This window comes from Hyperoodon ampullatus (assembly GCF_949752795.1).
Source record: "Hyperoodon ampullatus genome assembly, chromosome: 1".
Lineage (NCBI taxonomy): Eukaryota > Metazoa > Chordata > Mammalia > Artiodactyla > Ziphiidae > Hyperoodon > Hyperoodon ampullatus.
Window position 1 is genome coordinate 194,629,478 of NC_136914.1, and position 24,542 is coordinate 194,654,019.

Consider the following 24,542-nt stretch of genomic DNA (forward strand, 5'->3'; position numbering starts at 1 on the left):
TGCAATTTTTGATGTTAAGTTTAATATTATATCCCAAACGGCTGTTAATATTTTGCTTCATCTTTACATCTTTTCTTCATGCATGTAATAATGTCACAAAATTTTGCTGTTATAATGTTGATATACGTTATTCTGATATGAAACTTTGTGTGCTGTGATTTTTTTTTTTTATTTTCTAGTTCCGGGAGTAGATTTTAGCATAACTCAGTTTGTAAGGAATCTTGGACTTGAACACCTAATGGATATATTTGAGAGAGAACAGGTAAGTACATGAGTTGTTTTGCTTGGTTTGGTGTTTGGGGGAACCTCAAGGGAAAAATAGAACATACTTGAAATGCCCTGAACCATTCAGCCTATTGAGGGGTGAAAAGGATGTTTTTTTAAGAGACTGGAAATCAGTCAGTCTTCTAATTTGGCTTGTTCTTGGAATATCCATTTAGTTTATCAGCACATAAAAATTGTTTCTTGTGTAGTAGCAGTAAAATAGCTTTCTTGAGTAAGTTTAGCGTATTCATTTCTTAAAAGTAAGTTATCCTTGAGCTCAGTTTGTTCATTTCTGTTGTGTCAGTCACTACCCACTCTAAGCCTGACACTTTGCTAGCCACTATGGGGAGATACATAGACACACAAACTATATATCTGGGCGTTTCTAGAATAGTCCTAATTTAAAGTATTCTGTCAGAATACATTCACTGATTTTTTTGAGTCCAGAAAATATAATTATTATAGACTTGCACCCCTAAGGAACTTTCAGTCTAGTTAGGGGGCTATACCAAGAACATATAAAGAGTCAAGTTTTGGGCATAGAAATTATAAGAAAAAAAAAGTTACTACAAGCTGGACTGTTCAGGGAAAGCTTCATGGAAGATACGTAAAAAAATTCACAAAATGGGAATAATATATTTGAGGTAAAAGGCTTAGCTTGAACAATGATGCTCAAGTTATCAGTTAGCATAGTCCAGAGTCTGTAGGAACATTACATTAAGACATTGTGTAAATAGGTTGGATGCAGAGTGATGATAAAATAGTGTGCCTAAATGTGGCTAATTTGAAAATGCATTTTTGTTTTACAGTTTAGTTCTGCTCAGGTTCTTATATTAAATGAAAATAATGATATTTTTGGTAGTTCGTGACTCAACTTTCTGTTTAATTAGCTGCAACTTTTCAGTTTCAGTTTAACAGCTGGTGTGCTTTCATTTCTAATCTGTTCAGAATAATTTGAAATAAATGCAAATCTAATACATTGTGAGAACACCAATATATGAATGTCTTCCAAACAAGTCTTCTAAACAGTTTCATTCTCTTTTGTAAGATCACTTTGGATATATTAGTTGAGATGGGGCACAAGGAGCTGAAGGAGATTGGGATCAATGCTTATGGACATAGACACAAACTAATTAAAGGAGTTGAGAGACTTATCTCTGGGCAACAAGGTATTTCATTTTAAGTCATTGCTATCATCAGTTTAACAGCTTGCACAAAGGCAGCCCTCAACTTAGTAAATGATAATTTTAAGATCTGTAACAGAGAGTCCACTTAATAAGAAGCGTAGTGAGTAGGATTCCAGAAACCTGGGATCGAATCTTAAATCTGCCACTGTTAAGCTTCCTGAGCTGCTACCTTTAACTCTGTGAACCTAAGTGAAGTGTCTGGGCCATTGAGAAATGTGGGTGTTGCTTTATCTCTGAAGTTTTTTCCGTTATTTCCATTCACTTATTTCTGAAGTTATGGTAGCTCAAAAATTGTATGGTTCTAAAAGATCTGAAACTTGGATATCTAATATCTTATGGTAATATAATAGGTAATGACTAGGTGTTCAGGCCTGCGCATAAAATAATGTGAATCTCTTTTATTGTAGTTAAATTCTAAACACTTGCAGTAAAAATATTGGGGAACCAAAGAAAAACAAAAAGAAAAATATTGGGGAACAGTAATGTTGCAACTAAAGAAACTTAGCAAAACAAAGTTGAATAATATTTTATTTCTCTTGAATGTTGATACGTTAGGAAAATGCAAATTGCATTTGTTCAGTAGATATTCACACTTCCTGTATGTATATCAGGTCTTGGGTATAAAAGACGAATTATTTTAGGTGTCAAAACCACATTTTAAGTTCATTGTTAAACTGAGGGAGTGATGTACCCCAGGGTCAGAAGCATCCTGTAATTGAAGACCTGGCTGTACAACTGGTTAAAGACAAACCCCCATTAGCAAAAATGAGAGAATTTTTAGGGAAGGATGTATGCTAGCCAGGATAGGTCCACCTCTTGAAGAAGAAAACAGAGAGCTTTGAAAATCAGGTGATTCAAGCTAAAGAATGTTTTCGGGGTTTTTTTGTTGTTTGTCTGTTTGTTTTGCGGTATGCGGGCCTCTCACTGTTGTGGCCTCTCCTGTTGCGGAGCACAGGCTCCGGACGTGCAGGCTCCATGGCCAGGCTCACGGGCCCAGCCGCTTCGCAGCACGTGGGATCTTCCTGGACCGGGGCACGAACCCGTGTCCCCTGCATCGGCAGGTGGACTCTCAACCACTGCGTCACCAGGGAAGCCCTAAAGAATGTTTTAAACTGGAATTCTGGAATAGAATTGATTAAAGGTAGATGCACTTTACTTTCCTGATAGGAACCGGGGCAAAACATTTAAAATGTGAGATAGTCTTGGATATTTCTAGTATAGAAGACAAAATTTTATGAGATAAAGAAGAGGGAAGACTCATGGCTCCCTGGAATGTTAGTATGAAGAGGAGCTAGAACCCTCAGTTGTGGACTGCCATCATGACTCTACTAGAAAACACTGGATCTGGTAGGATAGCAGTTAAGATTGTTGAAAGGCTCAGGAAACAGATACACCGCCTTCAAGTGTCAGAGGTACGTACCTCCATGCTGCCTCTGGTCATTCTGATAACATCCAGCTACAATTTAGTAGGAACATTCATTCCTACATGGAGGAGAAACATCATGACACAGAATGACTCTGTCTGATCTAGCACATCAGGGTCACTTTCCTGCATAAAGTTACCACCTTCCTCATTTTCATTTGAAGCCAAGATTCTATACCTATATTATACCCAATTTGCAAAATGGAACCAGTGGCAAGTTTCTGACAGCCTCTCATCTCGCTGACTTAACAGCCTTAGCTATCATTCAGTGCATCAAGTCAATAGATTACTTTTTCTGGGACTTCCCTGGTGGTGCAGTGGTTAATAATCCGCCTGCCGATACAGGGGACACAGGTTCGAGCCCTGGTTTGGGAAGATCCCACATGCTGCGGAGCAGCTAAGCCCATGCGCCACAACTGCTGAGCCTCTGCTCTAGAGCCCGCAAGCCACAACTACTGAGCCCATGCGCAGCAACTGCTGAAGCCCATGCATCTAGAGTCCATGCTCCACAACAAGAGAAGCCACTACAGTGAGAAGCCCACGCACCGCAACAAAGAGCAACCCCCACTCGCTGCAACTAGCAAAAGCCTACACGCAGCAACAAAGACCCAATTTTTTTAAAAAAATAGATTACTTGTTCTGATCTTTCAGCACTGATAAATGTCTTCTTGAGGCCATTAGAAGATAGCTTAGTCAAGTGTTTGTCACAGACTTTATTCTGTTAAGTGTTTTTTCTATAAAATACCTTCTCTGTATAGTCTCCGTACTTCTTGTAGACATTGTAATTCAGCCATATCTATACATCTTTATCAGAGTTTGGCATGTTGGTGGTAGTACTGTTACTCAGACCAGAACAGTGCTCTTAGTCTCCAGAGGCAAACCGCCATGCATTAACCCAGCAGTAAAGGATCTGAGCCCTAACTCAGAAAACAGTGGAGCTCTGGAGATCTTGTAGAGATTAAAGGAGAGTTGTGTTACAGATGTAACAAAGAAGTTAGAAAATTCTGTTTTAAGATTGCATTTAAAAAGCTTTTGTGAGAGTAAAGATACAAAAATATATATGATTATCTTGACTTTTGACATTCAGAAAATATGACAAATTCATTGCTGAATTAAAGAATCTATCATGGGTTAGAATAAGCATTCCATCGTTAGTAGACTTTATGACTTCTCGTTCTTGGATGATTTAAAATTACCTAAGGCCACGCAAGTTTCTTCCTCAGTTTTACAAAAAATAAAGGGACCAAATACTGAAAGGGCTGCCTAGTTAATAAAGGAAATGATTTGAAGAAGAAAACATGTGACAAATAGGAAATAAAGAACAGAAAGGTTTTCTGAACTATTCTCACAAAACCCTTATGACTTGTAAGATTAAAAAAAAACAGTCATCTAAATGCAGTGTGATATTCTGGTTTGGATCCTGGTAAAGTAAAAGGACCTTAGTGGGGAAAACTGGTGAAATCCAAATAAAATCTGAAATTTACTTAATTTTTGACAGGTGTACTATGATTGTGTAAAATGGTAACATTAAGGAAACATTAATGTTCCTGATGGTAACATTAGGAAGTGGAGTGAGAGTACACAGGAACTCTCAGTGCTCTCAGCCTTCCTGTAAATCTAAATTATCCCAAAATAAAAAGTTTTTTAAAATTGGTAGTAAGTATCAGATAAATTAGGTGGTTGTTTTGGGTTGATGTTTATTGGGGGGGTTTTTGGCAAATTTTTTTTACCTTTAAATTTCATTTGATAGGTCTTAACCCATACTTAACTCTGAACACCTCTGGAAGTGGAACAATTCTCATAGATCTGTCTCCTGATGATAAAGAGTTTCAGTCTGTGGAGGAAGAGGTATGTTCATATACCTTAAGTAAATGTTGGTTCAGTAGGCTAAATTTCCCAGAAGTTTCCAGATCTAGTTGAACATGTATGTAGCAGGGTTTTTTAATGTCCCTAACTCTTTACCACCTGGAAAACTTCTGAAATCAGCATTTAAAGTACACTATCTCAGTAAACCTTAATTCTAATAACTTGGTTTAGCACTACAATTAATACACAGAATTCTGTTGAAGAAGAGGTTGCTAATATTTCGTTCCTTCATGAAGGCAATTGCAAAGCCCAGTATCTTAGACAAGACCCAAAACATGTGAATGCTACTTATCTAGGAAATTTTTTTCTAGCTTTCTTTCCACAAAACTCTTGGATCCACCAAAATCTTAGAATACTGCCTTGCACTTTGAAGAACATCATACCCTAAATGTGTGAGCTGAGCACAGAGATACAAAGTTGAGTGAGACTTAGTTCTAAAGCTCAGGAAACTCCCAACTCTCAATGAAATACAAATTGTGCTTTATTAGAGCAAAACAAATGGGAACAAATAAATCATTGGGGGGTTTTTTTGGTATGTCAAGTGGTTGGCTTTGTATGTTTAGCTCACCTATGCATCTGCTTGTTTCTTTTTCTTCCTGTAGTTTGCATTTTATAATTTTCACCTATATGTATTTTTAGATTGTATTAGCTATCTGCTATCTCTCAAAAACAGTACGTGTGAACTTATAGAACTCATTCCTTAAACAACAAAAATATTAAAAACCCATTTTGTATTCTCAAAAATAGAATCATATGAGTCAAGAACCATGTTCCCTAAATCAAAAAAAACACAAAAGCTAACGCACGTATATTTGGAATATTTTTCCGTCAGATGCAGAGTACAGTCCGAGAGCACAGAGATGGAGGTCATGCAGGTGGAATCTTCAACAGATACAATATTCTCAAGGTAATAAGTTAGTGAAAATAAAGTTTGCTGAGACCATAGTTTTCAAAGCCTGAAGCCATGATTAACTTTCACAAGAATGTAATCTGTCCAGCCCAATAAGTCTTTCACAGGACATCAGGGGATATTTTGGGAAAGAATATGGCCTTGGAAGGTTAAGATCCTCAAATCTCTGTACTAAACACTAGTTCAGCCTCTGTTGAACGTATTTAAGTTTAGGGATTATGCTTTATTTTGGGGTAAAGGTAAATCCTGCAGGTTTAGGACTTTAAATATGTAAACTACTATTAAGGTACTCTGTTGTAACAAAGTTGAATTTTTTTGTGACTCATGGAAGGACTCCCATCTTTATAATTACACCATGGTTTGTCCTAACTGTGACTACTACAGGTTTCTGTGAGTCCCCACATATACCAATTTTTGGTAATTTTAGTAGTACTCCTTCTATACCTTCCATCTTTCCAAAAATAGTCTTTAAAAAAAAATGTTTTACGGAGAGTCCTGACTGTTACTGATATCAGTTACTCTTCTCAGGACCTTTTCCAGCTTTGCTGGTTTGTGGTGTTGTTGTTTAAGCTATATAGCAACCAAACTGCATACTCTACTTGAGATGCATAGTGATTTTCTATTAACTACATTGATATATTCTTAATCATTATAAGACTTAGAGTTATAATTAAAATGTGGCAAGTATCTTTCTTTTTTTTTTTTTCCACTTTTTTTTTTTTAATTTATTAGTTTCTGCTTTATAACAAAGTGAATCAGTCATACATATACATCTGTTCCCACATCCCTTCCCTCATGCATCTCCCTCCCTCCCACCCTCCCCATCCCACCCCTCTAGGCGGTCACAAAGCACCGAGCTGATCTCCCTGTGCTCTGCGGCTGCTTCCCACTATCTATCTACCTTACGTTTGGTAGTGTATATATGTCCATGCCTCTCTTTCGCTTTGTCACAGCTTACCCTTCCCCCTCCCCATATCCTCAAGTCCATTCTCAAGTAGGTCTGTGTCTTTATTCCCGTTTTACCCCTAGGTTCTTCATGACATTTTTTTTTTTTAATTCCATATATATGTGTTAGCATACGGTATTTGTCTTTCTCTTTCTGACTTACTTCACTCTGTATGACAGACTCTAGGTCTATCCACCTCATTACAAATAGCTCAGTTTCGTTTCTTTTTATGGCTGAGTAATATTCCATTGTATATATGTGCCACATCTTCTTTATCCATTCATCCGATGATGGACACTTAGGTTGTTTCCAGCTCCGGGCTATCGTGAATAGAGCTGCAATGAACATTTTGGTACATGTCTCTTTTTGAATTATGGTTTTCTCAGGGTATATGCCTAGTAGTGGGATTGCTGGGTCATATGGTAGTTCTATTTTTAGTTTTTTAAGGAACCTCCATACTGTTCTCCATAGTGGCTGTACCAATTCACATTCCCACCAGCAGTGCAAGAGTGTTCCCTTTTCTCCACACCCTCTCCAGCATTTATTGTTTCTAGATTTCTTGATGATGGCCATTCTGACTGGTGTGAGATGATATCTCATTGTAGTTTTGATTTGCATTTCTCTAATGATTAATGATGTTGAGCATTCTTTCATGTGTTTGTTGGCAGTCTGTATATCTTCTTTGGAGAAATGCCTATTTAAGTCTTCTGCCCATTTTTGGATTGGGTTGTTTGTTTTTTTGCTATTGAGCTGCATGAGCTGTTTATAAATTTTGGAGATTAATCCTTTGTCAGTTGCTTCATTTGCAAATATTTTCTCCCATTCTGAGGGTTGTCTTTTGGTCTTGTTTATGGTTTCCTTTGCTGTGCAAAAGCTTTGAAGTTTCATTAGGTCCCATTTGTTTATCTTTGTTTTTATTTCCATTTCTCTAGGAGGTGGGTCCAAAAGGATCTTGCTGTGATTTATGTCATAGAGTGTTCTACCTATGTTTTCCTCTAAGAGTTTGATAGTTTCTGGCCTTACATTTAGGTCTTTAATCCATTTTGAGCTTATTTTTGTGTATGGTGTTAGGGAATGATCTAATCTCATACTTTTACATGTCCCTGTCCAGTTTTCCCAGCACCACTTATTGAAGAGGCTGTCCTTTCTCCACTGTACATTCCTGCCTCCTTTATCAAAGATAAGTTGGCCATATGTGCGTGGGTTTATCTCTGGGCTTTCTATCCTGATCCACTGATCTATCTGTCTGTTTTTATGCCAGTACCACACTGTCTTAATTACTGTAGCTTTGTAGTATAGTCTGAAGTCAGGGAGCCTGATTCCTCCAGCTCCGTTTTTCGTTCTCAAGATTGTTTTGGCTATTCGGGGTCTTTTGTTTTTCCAAACAAATTTTGAAATTTTTTGTTCTAGTTCTGTGAAAAATGCCAGTGGTAGTTTGATAGGGATTGCATTGAATCTGTAGATTGCTTTGGGTAGTAGAGTCATTTTCACAATATTGATTCTTCCAATCCAGGAGCATGGTATATCTCTCCATCTATTTGTATCATCTTTAATTTCTTTCATCAGTGTCTTATAATTTTCTGCATACAGGTCTTTTGTCTCCTTAGGTAGGTTTATTCCTAGATATTTTATTCTTTTTGTTGCAATGGTAAATGGGAGTGTTTTCTTGATTTCATTTTCAGATTTTTCATCATTAGTGTACAGGAATGCCAGAGATTTCTGTACATTAATTTTGTATCCTGCTACTTTACCAAATTCATTGATTAGCTCTAGTAGTTTTTCGGTAGCATCTTTAGGATTCTCTATGTATAGTATCATGTCATCTGCAAACAGTGACAGCTTTACTTCTTATTTTCCAATTTGGATTCCTTTTATTTCCTTTTCTTCTCTGATTGCTGTGGCTAAAACTTCCAAAACTATGTTGAATAAGAGTGGTGAGAGTGGGCAGCTTTGTCTTGTTCCTGATCTTAGTGGAAATGGTTTCAGTTTTTCACCATTGAGGACAATGTTGGCTGTGGGTTTGTCATATATGGCCTTTATTATGTTGAGGAAAGTTCCCTCTATGCCTACTTTCTGCAGGGTTTTTATCATAAATGGGTGTTGAATTTTGTCGAAAGCTTTCTCTGCATCTATTGAGATGATCATATGGTTTTTCTCCTTCAACTTGTTAATATGGTGTATCACATTGATTGATTTGCGTATATTGAAGAATCCTTGCATTCCTGGAATAAACCCCACTTGATCATGGTGTATGATCCTTTTAATGTGCTGTTGGATTCTGTTTGCTAGTATTTTGTTGAGGATTTTTGCATCTATGTTCATCAGTGATATTGGCCTGTAGTTTTCTTTCTTTGTGACATCCTTGCCTGGTTTTGGTATCAAGGTGATGGTGGCCTCGTAGAATGAGTTTGGGAGTGTTCCTTCCTCTGATATTGTTTGGAAGAGTTTGAGAAGGATGGGTGTTAGCTCTTCTCTAAATGTTTGATAGAATTTGCCTGTGAAGCCATCTGGTCCTGGGCTTTTGTTTGATGGAAGATTTTTAATCACAGTTTCAATTTCAGTGCTTGTGATTGGTCTATTCATATTTTCTGTTTCTTCCTGAGTCAGTCTCGGAAGGTTGTGATTTTCTAAGAATTTGTCCATTTCTTCCAGGTTGTCCATTTTATTGGCATAGAGTTGCTTATAGTAATCTCTCATGATCTTTTGTATTTCTGCAGTGTCAGTTGTTACTTCTCCTTTTTCATTTCTAATTCTACTGATTTGAGTCTTCTCCCTTCTTTTCTTGATGAGTCTGGCTAATGGTTTGTCAATTTTGTTTATCTTCTCAAAGAACCAGCTTTTAGTTTGGTTGATCTTTGCTATCGTTTCCTTCATTTCTTTTTCATTTATTTCTGATCTGATCTTTATGATTTCTTTCCTTCTGCTAACTTTGGGGGTTTTTTGTTCTTCTTTCTCTAATTGCTTTAGGTGCAGGGTCAGGTTGTTTACTCGAAATGTTTCCTGTTTCTTAAGGTGGGATTGTATTGCTATAAACTTCCCCCTTAAAACTGCTTTTGCTGTGTCCCATAGGTTTTGGGTCGTCGTGTCTCCATTGTCATTTGTTTCTAGGTATTTCTTAGTTTCCTCTTTGATTTCTTCAGTGATCACTTCGTTATTGAGTAGTGTATTGTTTAGCCTCCATGTGTTTGTATTTTTTACAGATCTTTTCCTGTAATTGATGTCTAGTCTCATAGCATTGTGGTCGGAAAAGATACTTGATACAATTTCAATTTTCTTAAATTTACCAAGGCTTGATTTGTGACCCAAGATATGATCTATCCTGGAGAATGTTCCATGAGCACTTGAGAAAAATGTGTATTCTGTTGTTTTTGGATGGAATGTCCTATAAATATCAACTAAGTCCATCTTGTTTAATGTATCATTTAAAGCTTGTGTTTCCTTATTTATTTTCATTTTGGATGATCTGTCCATTGGTGAAAGTGGGGTGTTAAAGTCCCCTACTATGATTGTGTTACTGTCGATTTCCCCTTTTATGGCTGTTAGTATTTGCCTTATGTATTGAGGTGCTCCTATGTTGGGTGCATAAATATTTACAATTGTTATATCTTCTTCTTGGATCGATCCCTTGATCATTATGTAGTGTCCTTCTTTGTCTCTTCTAATAGTCTTTATTTTAAAGTCTATTTTGTCTGATATAAGAATTGCTACTCCAGCTTTCTTTTGATTTCCATTTGCATGGAATATCTTTTTCCATCCCCTTACTTTCAGTCTGTATGTGTCTCTAGGTCTGAAGTGGGTCTCTTGTAGACAGCATATATATGGGTCTTGTTTTTGTATCCATTCAGCCACTCTGTGTCTTTTGGTGGGAGCATTTTGTCCATTTACATTTAAGGTAATTATTGATATGTATGTTCCTATTCCCATTTCCTTAATTGCTTTGGGTTCGTTATTGTAGGTATAGTCCTTCTGTTGTGTTTCTTGCCTAGAGAAGTTCCTTTAGCATTTGTTGTAAAGCTGGTTTGGTGGTGCTGAACTCTGTCAGCTTTTGCTTGTCTGTAAACGTTTTAATTTCTCCATCAAATCTGAATGAGATCCTTGCTGGGTAGAGTAATCTTGGTTGCAGGTTTCTCTCCTTCATCACTTTAATTATGTCCTGCCACTCCCTTCTGGCTTGTAGAGTTTCTGCTGAGAGATCAGCTGTTAACCTGATGGGGATTCCCTTGTGTGTTATTTGTTGTTTTTCCCTTGCTGCTTTTAATATGATTTCTTTGTGTTTAATTTTTGACAGTTTGATTAATATGTGTCTTGGCGTATTTCTTCTTGGATTTATTCTGTATGGGACTCTCTGTGCCTCCTGGACTTGATTAACTATTTCCTTTCCCATATTAGGGAAGTTTTCAACTATAATCTCTTCAAATATTTTCTCAGTCCCTTTCTTTTTCTCTTCTTCTTCTGGAACCCCTATAATTCGAATGTTGGTGCGTTTAATGTTGTCCCAGAGGTCTCTGAGACTGTCCTCTGTTCTTTTCATTCTTTTTTCTTTATTTTGCTCTGCATCAGTTATTTCCACTATTTTATCTTCCACCTCACTTATCCGTTCTTCTGCCTCAGTTATTCTGCTATTGATCCCATCTAGAGTATTTTTCATTTCATTTATTGTGTTTTTAATCGATGCTTGATTCATCTTTAGTTCTTCTAGGTCCTTGTTAACTGTTTCTTGCATATTGTCTGTTCAATTTCCAAGATTTTGGATCTTTGAAATAGAATCTTGGATCAGCTTTACTATCATTATTCTGAATTCTTTTTCAGGTAGACTGCCTATTACCTCTTCATTTGTTAGGTCTGGTAGGTTTTTATCTTGCTCCTTCACCTGCTGTGTGTTTTTCTGCTTTCTCATTTTGCTTATGTTACTGTGTTTGGGGTCTCCTTTTTGCAGGCTGCAGATTCGTAGTTCCCGTTGTTTTTGGTGTCTGTCCCCCGTGGCTAAGGTTGTTTCAGTAGGTTGTGTAGGCTTCCTGGTGGGGGGGACTAATGCCTGTGTTCTGGTGGTTGAGGCTTGATCTTGTCTTTCTGGTGGACAGGTCCACGTGTGGTGGTGTGTTTTGGGGTGCCTGTGGCCTTATTATGTTTTTAGGTAGCCTCTCTGCTACTGGGTGGGGTTGTGTTCCTGCCTTGCTAGTTGCTTGTCATAGGGTGACCAGCACTGTAGCTTGCTGGTCGTTGACTGAAGCTGGGTGCTGGTGTTGAGATGGAGATCCTTGGGAGATTTTCGCTGCTTGATATTATGTGGAGCTGGGAGGTCTCTTGTGGACCCGTGTCCTGAAGTTGGCTCTCCCACTTCAGAGGCACAGCACTAACTCCTGGCTGCAGCACCAAGAGCCTTTCATCCACCCGGCTCAGAATAACAGTGAGAAAAAGTAGAAAGAAATAATTAGTAGAAGAAAGAAAGAGAGAGGGAAAGAAAGGAAGAAGGGAAGAAAGGAAGGAAGGAAGGAAGAAAGAAAGGAGGGAGGGAGGGAGGAAGGATGGAAAGAAAGAAGGAAAGAAAGGAGGGAGGGAGGGAGGAATGAAAGCAAAAGGAAGAGTGAATGGAAGAAGGGTGGGAGGGAGGGAGGAAGGAAAGAAAGAAAGAAAGGAGGGAGGAAGGAAAGAAAAAGAAAGTGGAAAGAAGAAGGGTGGGAGGGAGGGAGGGAGGAAAGAAAAAGAAGGAAAGGAGGAGCGGAGGGAGGGAGGGAGGAAGGGAAGGGAGGAAAAAAAGAAAGAGCAGGTAAAGTAAAATAGAATAAAGTATGAAATATAGTAGCGGTATTAAAATTAAAAAGTAATTATTGAAAAAAAACACGGACCGATAGAACCCTGGGACATATGGTGGAAGCAAAGCTATACAGAGAGAATCTTACACAGAAGATTACACATACACATTCACAAAAAGAGAGCAGGGGGAAAAATCAAAAATCTTGCTCTCCAAGTCCACCTCCTCGATTTGGGATAATTCGTTGTAAAAAGAGGAAAAGGGCGAAAAGTCTGAAATCTTGCTAAGTCCACCTCCTTAATTTGGGATAATTCGTTGTAAAAAGAGGAACAAAAGGGGGGAAAGTCTTAAATCTTGTCCTCAAAGTCCACTTCCTCAATTTGGGATGATTCGCTGTCCATTCATGCACTCCACAGACGCAGGGCACATCAAATGGACCGTGGAGCTTTAATCCGCTGCCTCCGAGGCTGCACAGAGAGATTTCCCTGTCTCTGCTCTCACAACTCCCGGGTCGCAGCCTTGGACCTGGCCCCGCCTCTGCGCGTAGGTCGCCGGAGGGCGTCCGTTCTTCGCTCAGACAGGACGGGTTTAAAGGAGCCGCTGATTCGGGGGCTCTGGCTCACTCAGGCAGAGGGGAGGGAGGGGAATGCCCTCTCCTCGCGCACCAGGCAACAAAAGGGAAAAAAGTCTCTTGCCTCTCCGGTAGCTCCAGACCCTTTCCCCGGACTCCCTCCGGGCTAGCACTAACCCCTTCAGGGTCTCTTCCTGCCGCCAGCCCCAGTCCTCTCCCTGCGCTCGGACTGAAAGCCGATACCGGAGCCTCAGCTCCCAGCCCCGCCCGCCCTGGCGGCCGAGCAGACAAGCCTCTCGGGCTGGTGTGTGCCTGAGGGCACCGATCCTCTGTGCCAAAATCTCTCTGCTTTGCCCTCCACACCCCTGTTGCTGTGCTCTCCTCCCCTACTCTGAAGCTTTCCCCCTCCGCCACCTGCAGTCTCCGCCTGCGAAGGGGCTTGTAATGTGTAGAAACCTTCCCTCCTTCACGGCTCCCTCCCACTGGTGCAGGTCCCGTCCATATCCTATTGTCTCTGTTTGTTCTTTTTTTTTCTTTTGACCTACCCAGGTATATGGGGAGTTTCTTGCCTTTTGGGGGGTCTGAGGTCTTCTGTCAGCGTTCAGTAGGTGTTCTGTAGGAGTTGTTCCACGTGTAGATGAATTTCTGATGTATCTGTGGGGAGGAAGGTGATCTCCGCGTCTTACTCTTCCGCCATCTTCCTCCGGCTCCAAGTATCTTTCTAATACCTAAATTTTAAACTCAAAGGCGAACAGTATCAAATTTTTCAGCTGTGTTGTATTACTGTCTCACAATAATATACTATTATGAGTATACTAATAGATGTCATATTTTAGAATTAGTGAATACTAAAATTATTCATTGAGATTGCTGTGTTCATACTGTTTAGAAATAAGATGATATAAAACAAGCACACATTATTCAGGTGAAAGGGTTATTCTTCTGGGAGCTGTATTTTATTAGTTCATATCATAGTATGAGCTGAGTGACATCTTGAGATTTCTATTCATGGATATATATATATAGTAATTTTTAATAAGACAAATAATTATTCCTACTACAGGCAAATTTCAGTCAAGTCCCTTTTGTGTGCAAGCAGTAACAGAATGTGTAGAGGTTTGTTAAGGGTGAAGGCAGGGAAGAGAATATGTGTTTGATTTCCAAAGTTACTGAACTTGGGAGGTATGCTGTTTTCTTCCTCTATAAAGGTATTTTAATGTGATATCTAATAAAAGTTTTTTCATTGATAAAACTTTGTTCCCTTTTATTTTTAAACATTAATGAGCTCTGTTTATGCCAATTGTCTGCCTTGATTATGTCTGTGATGGTATTTTGAGTTAATTTGAACCAAGACTAAAACCACCAGCTCCCAGATGTGTTCTAGGACCAGCAGGGGGCTGTAGCACCCTTAAATACAGCTAAGAAACAGCACTAGGATTGTGAATTTTGACAGTACTCCTAATGAAACCAGTATCCATCTTTAACTCTTCTCCAGACAGATTTTAGGAATTGGAGGGATAGGGAAGGATAGAGGGAGTACTAGGTAGGTGTATGTGTTTTTGTGTGTGTGTGTGTGTGTATGTGTGTGTGTGTGTGTTTGGTGTGGCTATTTCAATTTTTTTTAACATCTTTATTGGAGTATAATTGCTTTACAATGGTGTGTTAGTTTTTGCTTTATAACAAAGTGAATCAGCTATACATATACATATATCCCCATATCCCCTCCCTCTTGCGTCTCCCTCCCACCCTCCCTATCCCACCCCTCTAGGTGGTCACAAAGCCCCGAGCTGACCTCACTGTGCTATGCGGCTGCTTCCCACTAGCTATCTGTTTTACATTTGGTAGTGTATATATGCCCATGCCACTCTCTCACTTCGTCCCAGCTTACCCTTACCCTTCCCGTGTCCTCAAGTCCATTCTCTACGTCTGGATCTTTACTCCTGTCCTGCCCCTAGGTTCTTCATAACCTTTTTTTTTTTTTTGATTCCATATATATGTGTTAGCATATGGTATTTTTTTTCTCTTTCTGACTTGCTTCACTCTGTATGACAGACTCCAGGTCCATCCACCTCACTACAGATAACTCAATTGCGTTTCTTTTTATGGCTGAGTAATATTCCATTGTATATATGTGCCACATCTTCTTTATCCATTCCTCTGTCGATGGACTTAGGTTGCTTCCACATCCTGGCTATTGTAAATAGAGCTGCAGTGAACATTGTGATACATGACTCTTTTTGAATTATGGTTTTCTCAGGGTATGTGCCCAGTAGTGGGATTGCTGGATCATATGGTAATTCTGTTTTTAGTTTTTTAAGGAAGCTCCATACTGTTCTCCATAGTGGCTGTATCAATTTACATTCCCACCAACAGTGCAAGAGGGTTCCCTTTTCTCCACACCCTCTCCAGCATTTATTGTTTGTAGATTTTCTGATCAGGATGGCCATTCTGACTTGTGTATTTCAAATATTTTTAATTAAAAACAGATAAAGATGGTACTTTGAGCCAGATAAAGCAGGGGGGAAAGGATAGTATTCTCTTTCTTATACTTCCATACAGAACTCAGCATGTCTGATTTGGAGATGTTTTAGTAATAATTCTAAAGTAATGAGAATGGAAGTATTTTAATCAGTTAACGGTTCTCTTGACCTTTACATATAGCTTTTTTCCCCTTTGTAGTTTTTTGATTTCCAAAATGTACCTATATTTCCATTTTTATGGTTGGGTTAAAGTTTTTTAGTTGACTAAAAATAACACATAATTTATATTTCAGAGAAAAGTTTTGCCTCTCTTCTGGCCCTATGTGGCCCATTTTTAGATAAGATTAATTATTATGATCTAGAGATTTTATTTTTCTGGTTTCTTTTTAAAGATTCAGAAAGTTTGTAACAAGAAACTCTGGGAAAGATATACTCACCGGAGGAAAGAAGTTTCTGAAGAAAACCACAACCATGCAAATGAAAGAATGCTATTTCATGGTAAGATTCCTCTCCCCCAACCCTACCACCATCCTCCTCCACATTTTTTGTCAGGTTTGAAATAATAATGAATCTGTATATTCCTCATGTCATTTAAAAAAAATAAACAGTATTTCTGTAAATCTTTAAATTTATTTTTTATTTTTTTTGGCTGTGTTGGGTCTACGTTGCTGTTCATGGGCTTTCTCTAGTTGCGGCGAGCAGGGTCTACTCTTCGTTGCAGTGCGCGGGCTTTTCATTGCAATGGCTTCTCTTGTTGAGAAGCACGGGCTCTAGGCATGTGAGCTTCAGTAGTTGTGGCACATGGGCTCAGTAGTTGTGGCTCACAGGCTCTAGAGCACAGGCTCAGTAGTTTTGGCGCACGGGCTTTGTTGCTCTGGGGCATGTGGGATCTTCCAGACCAGGGATCCAACCCATGTCCCCTGCATTTGCAGGCAGATTCTTAACCACTGCGCCACCAGGGAAGTCCCTGTGTTTTTAACGTCTTTAGAGTTTGTATGTTTTACAATGGGTCATGTATAAATAGGATTACCGTAACAGAAAAAGTGTAGAAATGAGAATGTTGACTATTCATATCTTCCCTTTTAATATAGTTGATTTTGTGTGATGATTACTCTGAAAAATGGTGTATTTTACTTTTAACTGGTTGGGTGAATTAAAGTTAAAATAAGATCTGAAAATTGCCTCAGAAGAATATATATATCCTGTTCTGACTGATTCTAAGTGTCAAGGCTACATTTAACTTCAGCGAAAAGAGCCACTGTCATTGAACCTATGGAGTTTTCTGAGAACTTTTATTGAATTGCGAGCACCATTACTTGTCATTCTTGAAATTTCCTGTTTATGTTGCAAGTTGGCAGGTGTTGATGATTGGTGTTTCATGTTTATAGCAAAGATTAATATAGATATTAATGTAGTGTTTATCAAGTCTTCAAGCACATTACCCATGATCGGTCCAGTCTGTTCCTTCAGTTGGCTTTGATTGCAGAAAATTTTTAGAGACTGGTAGAGTTCTATAAAACACAGCATTTAAATTTCACAGTCCCCTGGAAGAATGGCTATAGCAGACTGAATTGGTATATAATATCTAAATGGTACTTCTCATTCCAAAACCCTAAAAATCATCATGATAATTTCTTGTCACAGAACATATTTATTTATGTATTGACTTGATGGTTGTAATGAATAATTTTTTTCTGTTTTATAATAGAAATGGTTTTTGGTTTTTCCAAATTCAAATAAGTTATTGTATTCTTCAGTATTTCTGTAAAGTGGAATTCAGTGTATTTTCCTGTCCCTTTATGAACAGGGACACTGATCTTGATGGATCAGTTAGTTGTGTTTTACTGGCTTTTACCAACCCCCAGCCTCACTCCACTCCCTGGCCTGGTACCCATGCTTAGTACCTCCTCTCCTTTGGCTAAGCTCCTTCTTGGCACACGTGCAAGGAAGGAGGAGAAAGAAGTCAATATGTAGGGAATGAAGGAACACACCACATTTACAGTTGAAATCTGGTACTAGCACGTGATAAAAGGCAGAAAGTCGAAGGATAGGAGAGAAGAGGTGTAAAGAAGAAAATGAACATGAAAAGATCACTTTGGCCACTTTTGATATCTAGAAAAAGTACACAGATGTGGGCATCATTGCATGACCTAATTGCATTCAGCCTTGCCATAAGAGGTGAATATGAGACTCTTGGTTCTGGATATGTATGAATTTGGGGCCTGGAATTTGATAACTCTAGCATTGATATTTCAGGTGATCTGTTTGTTTTTCTAGTTGAATCTGTATGTGTCCTTATCTTGGCATCTGAACCACCACCCTATTAGAAACATTCATTCATGTTAGCAATTCTTCTAAACTAACTATTTATTCTAAAGTGGTGAGCTAGCTGACAGTTAACTTGTTAACCCTTGTGTTTTGATTTTGCTTTATTGTGGTGGTGGTGTATATATGTTTAAGAATTTAACTTCTAAGAGGCTTTAGCTTTTGTTCTTTTTCTTCTAAGATAATTTTTAAATGTTATGTATTTATATGTATTTTAGGGTCTCCCTTTGTGAATGCAATTATTCATAAAGGCTTTGACGAAAGGCATGCCTACATAGGTGGCATGTTTGGAGCTGGGATCTATTTTGCTGAAAACTCTTCCAAAAGCAATCAGTATGTGTATGGAATCGGAGGAGGTACTGGGTGTCCAGTACACAAAGACAGATCTTGTTACATTTGCCACAGGTAAGAGATCACTTGTTCTCGTTTATTTTGATAAGAATCAGATAAGAACTGGTTTCAAATTTGAGAAATTTTGGGGGCAAAACATTATCTCGGACAACTTTAGGAATCCAAGCTAGTCATATTTCAGGTTGCTTTTGGTCCTCTCACCAGTTCTAGTAATGGCTAATATTTATTAAATGATCTGTATGGGCCAAGCACAGTTCTACGCACTTGACCTATTCAACTCATTCAATCATTAGAGCACATGGTGCTTTTAGAATATGGAATAGAAAATATCACTGGGCATGAAAGAGATTTTATTGTGGACTGTTTAAAAATCTAGTATTCAAAGGCTAAAATGGCATTACTTGTTAAACCTAATCATTTCATGGCAATGTGTGAGGGAGACCCTCTTCCACTGTGATAGTGATCCTAATCCTCAATCTGTGATGCTACTACTCAAAAAGTTATAATAAAATACATCAATCCCTTTAGAAAGCACATTATCAAAGAACTACTTTGTACTTTTTTCCTACTTTTAGTTACCCTGGTCTAACTCGGTTGTTAAAATCATTCAAATGACTTGGGTCTAATTGATAAAATCCTCATAGGTAAATAAATTATCTTTCACCATTTGAAAAATCAAGTAAGATTAATTACCGAGGTTTATTCTATAGTTAGGACACTGCTTATAAAGATCTAGAACAGTAGCTATCAAACATGAGCAAGCTCAGAATCACCTAGAGGGCTAGTAAAAACAAAGATTCCGGTGCCATGCGTCCTGAGTTGTTGATTTAGTAGGTGGGGCCCTAGAACTTGAATTTCTGCCAATTTCTACCAAGTTCCTAGCTGATGCTGAAGCTTCTGATCACTGATGTAGAAACCCTAGAGCAGTAGTTCTCAGCTTTGGCAGCACACTGGAGTTACCTAAGGGGCTTTAAAAACTAATGCCTGTGTCCCACCCTCAAGAGATTCTCACTTAATTGGTCTGGGGTCTGGTCTATGCATGGGATTTTTAAAAGCTTCCCAGCTGACTTTGAAAGGTTACCAAGGGTAAAGGACTGTAGTCCTGAAGGGAAACAAAGACTGTTTACGTTTTATTCTTGTTGTTTTCCCCCTAAATTTAGACTCACGTAGGTATCTAAAGTCAGTCCTCCTGGGTATGACCTCCCACCCATTTCTATTTTAGATCATAAGTTGGAATGGTTAGGAGGCTTGTAATTTCTTGAGATTCTGTAAATTGAACATTGCTACTTTTACTTGTCATATATTATCTGGAGGCTAAATAGTTCTGATTATTAGTATTAGTAGTAAGCATTGTTCGAGTACCTCTTCTCAGCTGTCTTTGGAGTAGAATGCTTGTATGTCTGGAAATAAGTTTATTTATTAACTTAAGATATCTCTATGCTGGATTATCATGGGACTGATTGTGACTATAATAGAAAATCTATTAGAAACGCTAAGAAGGGCTTCCCTGGTGGCACAGTGGTTAAGAATCCGCCTGCCAATGCAGAGGACACAGGTTTGAGCCCTGGTCCGGCAAGATCCCGCATGCCGCGGAACAACTAAGCCCGTGCGCCACAACTACTAAGCCTGCTCTCTAGAGCCCGCAAGCCACAACTACCGAAGCCCATGCACCTAGAGCCCGTGCTCCACAACAAGAGAAGCCACCTTAATGAGAGGCCTGCGCACCGCAACGAAGAGTAGCCCCTGCTCTCTGCAACTAAAAAGAAAGCCCACGTGCAGCAATGAAGACCCAAAGCAGCCATAAATATATATATATATAGAAAGAAAGAAAGAAACGCTAAAAGGTTTCCAAAGGACATATTTAGAATAAAAAATACATAGCCCATCTTCTTTGGAGACAGAATCATCAATTAGTCCACCAAATCTCCTCTTCTCCTATATAGGAAAAAGGAAATTAGAGAAACAGTGAAGTAATAACAAGTTCATTGGACCTAAGGAAGGCCAATCATATGCCTGTGGGGAGTGGGAAAGTAATAACTTAAAACTTCTGGTGAGGGAAGACCTATTTGAAGATGTGACATTTCAGCTGAAACTTGAAAAATGAATATTAGCCAGTAGAAGAGTGGTAGAATACATATCATTCTAGATGATAGAGGAAACAGTATGTCTGATGGCCATAGGGCAAGAAAGTTTGGCCTGTGGGAAGAAAAACTAATGCTCCTGGGCATAATGAACACAGAGTAAAATTCAAGAATTTAGAGCCATTAAAAGGAATTTGGATTTTCTTCTAGGCACAGTGAGTAACCTCTAAAAGGTTTTAAGCAGAAAAGCGATGCGATCTGATTTATGGTTTTTGTTGTTTGTCGTTTTTTTCCCTAAATCACTGGTTGCTTGGATGGAAAATAATTTAGACAAGAATTAGAGTAGAAACAGAAAGACTAGTTCAAAGGCCATTGTTACAGTCCAGGTGAAAATTTTGGTGATTTGGACACCATAGTGACAGTAGAATTAAGAGAATGGATTTCAATACATTTTGAAAGTGGAATCAACAGGACTTACCTGGGTAGATGTTCAACTTTGTAAGGCACTTCATGGAATCCCCTTAAAACCTCCTCCTCTTTCCCACTTGGGCTATGATTTGTGCTTTTGCTGGGATACAAACAGGATGGCAGAGTCTATATCACTTTAAGATTATTACAGTCGCTATAAGATAATCATTTTATAGTTAAAATAAGGATTAATTAAAGTGACAAATTCATTAGTGAGAGTAGTAGAAGACATTCTTACAAAGTTCTTTAAAGGGTAAAATGATAGAAACAATCATAAGTGTTCATGTATAAATGCATTAAAAAGCTTATGTAGTGTACATAAATAAAATTGTCATGTACGACTTGTCTTCAGAGAGATCTTTTCCTTTTCACATGTTATAGGCAACTGCTGTTTTGCCGGGTAACCTTGGGAAAATCTTTCCTGCAGTTCAGTGCAATGAAAATGGCACATTCTCCTCCAGGACATCACTCAGTCACTGGTCGACCCAGTGTAAATGGACTAGCATTAGCTGAATATGTTATTTACAGAGGAGAACAGGTAATTCAGTTTTATTTGCTCATCTTCAAAAATGCTTTAGAGCCATACTTTAACCACTTACTAATCTTTTAAATTGACAAGGCATATTGCCTTAAGAGCTGGATTTCTTTTAAACTCATATTTGGAAATTATTTCAGACTTAAAGAAAAATTGCAAAAATAATAAAGAGAATTCCCTTATACCCTTTACCCCGATCTTCCAAATGTTAACATTTTAGCATTCTCTCTTTCTCCTTTATCATGCTCTCCCTACTGTATGTGTGTATACTTTTTTTTTTTTTTTCTGAGCTGCTTGGAAGTAGGTAATAGGCATCTTTCTTTACCCTTAAATTCTTCAATGTGTATTTCCTAAAAACAAGGACATTCTCTTAAAATTGTTAAAATCAGGAAAATATCATTAATGTAATATATCTAACCTTACAGACCTTATTCAGATTTTGTCAACCATCCTTTTTTTATTTTAGCTTCTGTACAATATAATTAATTAGAATCCTATATTTAATAGTTAACCTCTCTGTAGCAAGGAAATGTATAATTCCCTCTTGCTCTTAGTGACATAGATCCAGTCAAAAGCATCTCTAGAGCATTGTATACTGGGGGATATGTATCAGGATCACCTCAGTTATTAAAAACAAACACATGCTTAATACTCATCCTAGACCTGCTGATTGAGAATCTAAGGGATTGGAGTCAAGGTAAGGCTGTTTTGGGAAAATGCCCTTTGATGATTCTGATCCACAGCACTAATTTAGAACCTCTTCACTAGGAATCCTTATAATAAGTCTCCTTTCAAAAAATTTGTTTACCAATATTTGAATTAATCTTTCTCTTCTAGGCTTATCCTGAATATTTAATTACTTACCAGATTGTAAGGCCTGAAGGTATGGTTGATGGATAAATAGTTGTTTTAGGAAACTAGCAACACTGAACCTAAAATCATCTAAGCAGCTGGTGGCCTCGTAAGTTTTACTCCTTTGCTGAGAAAAATCATCTTGTCCACAAGCCTGTGGCAAAAGGTTAAAAATGTGAAAGGATTTTAACATTCTGACTTGATAAAGCTTTAATAGTGTACAGTGTTTTCTAAATATTTCCTGTTTTTCAGCACTTTAACAGATGCCATTCCAGGTTAAACTGGGTTTGTCTGTACTAAATTATAAACAGAGTTAACTTGAATCTTTTATACGTTATACATTGATTCTAACAGAAACTGTAATTCCCCTCAACAGAACTCATTTTACTTATATAGTACTGTGTTCTTTAAAACACAGTATTTACACTGAATACAGTTTCATTTGTAAAACTGTAAATAAGAGCTTTTGTACTAGCCCCATATTTATTTACATTGCTTTGTAATATAAATCTACTGTTTTAGAACTGCAGCGGTTTACAGATTTTTTTCATATGTACTGCTCATCTGTACTTCATCTTGCATCATCATGATTGAATGATCTTTTACCTTTGATTCCAGAGGCTATGTTGAGTCGTTAGCAGAGACCTTGTCACTTGGGAAGGATTGATTCATCAGATTTAATTTGCTGATGGAAGCATTTATGTCTCATTAGAAGTCTTTCCCATTTAAGAGCTTGTTTCATAAATACTCTGGGAGTTTAATTTGTGATAACTTTGTATGTATAACACACATTCCAAAGAGCTCTAACTATGATGGTCCTGATTATTAAAGACACTTCTTTACTAGCCTCAAACTCTGGGTTTCACATTGGAAATTTTTCTCATGTCATTTTGTGAAAATTAGAGCAAGAGCTTCTATTTTTTAGAGAGGCTAAATCCTGCCACTGAACAATTATAGTGTTCTTTTCATGGAATGTAAATAGGAAGTTGAATTTTCAGATGTGGGAAGGGTAATCCTGAAATTTTTCCAATCTGTTCTAATTACCTTAAATCTAAAGGGAAAAAAATAGCAGATGTGAGTGGGTAGTTTTTTCTCCAAAGTATTTTTCTCCTGTTCTTTTTCTTTGGCCTTACTGTTTTACTTATAGCCAATCTATACACCATAGGTAAGCTCAACCCAAAACCATGAAATGTAGGTGTCCCAGTTCTCTCCTGGCCTCCTGAATAGGCAGGTTCAGTGAAATGGGTGCTTCCGCTCCTGGGTTGCCTCATCATGACATGGTACACCCACTTGGAAATAACGCTTTGTTTATGCACCACCTGGTGACCAGGCTTGTTTGGCAACTGTGGAGGGGAATGCTGTCCCATAAAATGCCATTCCTATTTTTTAACGTAAAACTATCTTTTCCATGAAATATGCTAAAGCATCTTGGTACAGAGACATGTACATGTACAGCTTGGCAGTCTGTTTGTTGACTGTAGTTCTCTCAGAAGTCAAGATTGTTACCCATTAAATCTTTGTTAATGAGGCTGTTCCCCTTCACTCTCTGTACCAGTTCACATTTGTTTTACATTTTATTCGGTCTCCAAATTAACTGGGCTTTTGCAGTAACTTGTACATAAATTGCTAGAAAATCATGTTTTTGTCTTGAGTAAGAGTTAATCACAGTAAATGTGATCTGGAGTTGTGTTTCTATGATGTAAATTGTGATCATTTAAGAGGTCAATTCCTGACCATGAAGTGCTTTTATATAGCTCTCTAATAATGGCAAATATGATCCTAACGTCGTTCTTGGAACACAAATGGAGTATGCCAAATTTTATGTAATTTTTCAGGTTCTGGAAGCTTCTAGGTTTTATAATTAGAAGATAATGAGATGAGTTAATGGAGTTTATATTTACATACCTTATCTCTCAACATTTAGCCCATATTGCTCACCCTATGAGTGACTCTGGAATTGCTTATCATGTAAAATCATTGTGGTCTATGAGTTTACGATATTGCAGCCTGTGTTGTTTCATCTAATCCATTGCTTAATTAGTGTGTTGCTTTTCTATGAATGATTATATTGTGGTTAATACGTTAGCATGGCAATATTTCAGATAGCTTTTTGTTAGGAGCTTGGGGGGGTTTGGGGGTGATTGGGGATTTCTTTGAAGTTTTTGCATGAAATACCTTACTTTATGATGATGGAATTGCTTTTTCTTTTGTCTTGTGATTTTTTTTAAGAGATTTAACTTTTTGTGTGAGTAGTACTATTATATCCATCTTGAGTGTCTTACTTGTAACACATTCCATACCCTCATTTAATTCTTAATAAACTGTTCACTTGTTTTTCTGGGTAGCATGGTAATTACTGGAATAGCATAAATGTGTTGTTGAATGGTCTTTGAGAAAATGGATTAAGATTACAATAAACCACAATTGCAGGAAAATAATGTAGTTCTGAGTCTAATAGTGATAAAGACTGCAGTTTAAAATTTGAAATACTGAATGTCGTGACCATACCTGCTCAGATGCTTTAAGATGAA

The 24,542-nt window shown here is 37.9% G+C and overlaps 1 protein-coding gene across 1 annotated transcript in view; it reads left to right on the forward strand.

Moving 5' to 3' along the window:
* Positions 1 to 22,059, forward strand: part of TNKS2 (tankyrase 2) — a gene marked incomplete at both ends in the record, with an annotated part of 67,397 nt that extends 45,338 nt beyond the window's left edge. Inside the window, 8 exons of the mRNA XM_079717461.1 lie at positions 180 to 262; positions 1,313 to 1,433; positions 4,625 to 4,722; positions 5,573 to 5,647; positions 15,792 to 15,897; positions 17,943 to 18,129; positions 21,006 to 21,162; positions 21,997 to 22,059. Of these exons, the coding sequence (XP_079573587.1) occupies positions 180 to 262; positions 1,313 to 1,433; positions 4,625 to 4,722; positions 5,573 to 5,647; positions 15,792 to 15,897; positions 17,943 to 18,129; positions 21,006 to 21,162; positions 21,997 to 22,059 (890 nt within the window). The remainder of the gene's footprint in view (positions 1 to 179; positions 263 to 1,312; positions 1,434 to 4,624; positions 4,723 to 5,572; positions 5,648 to 15,791; positions 15,898 to 17,942; positions 18,130 to 21,005; positions 21,163 to 21,996) is intronic.
* Positions 22,060 to 24,542: the final 2,483 nt, after the last annotated feature.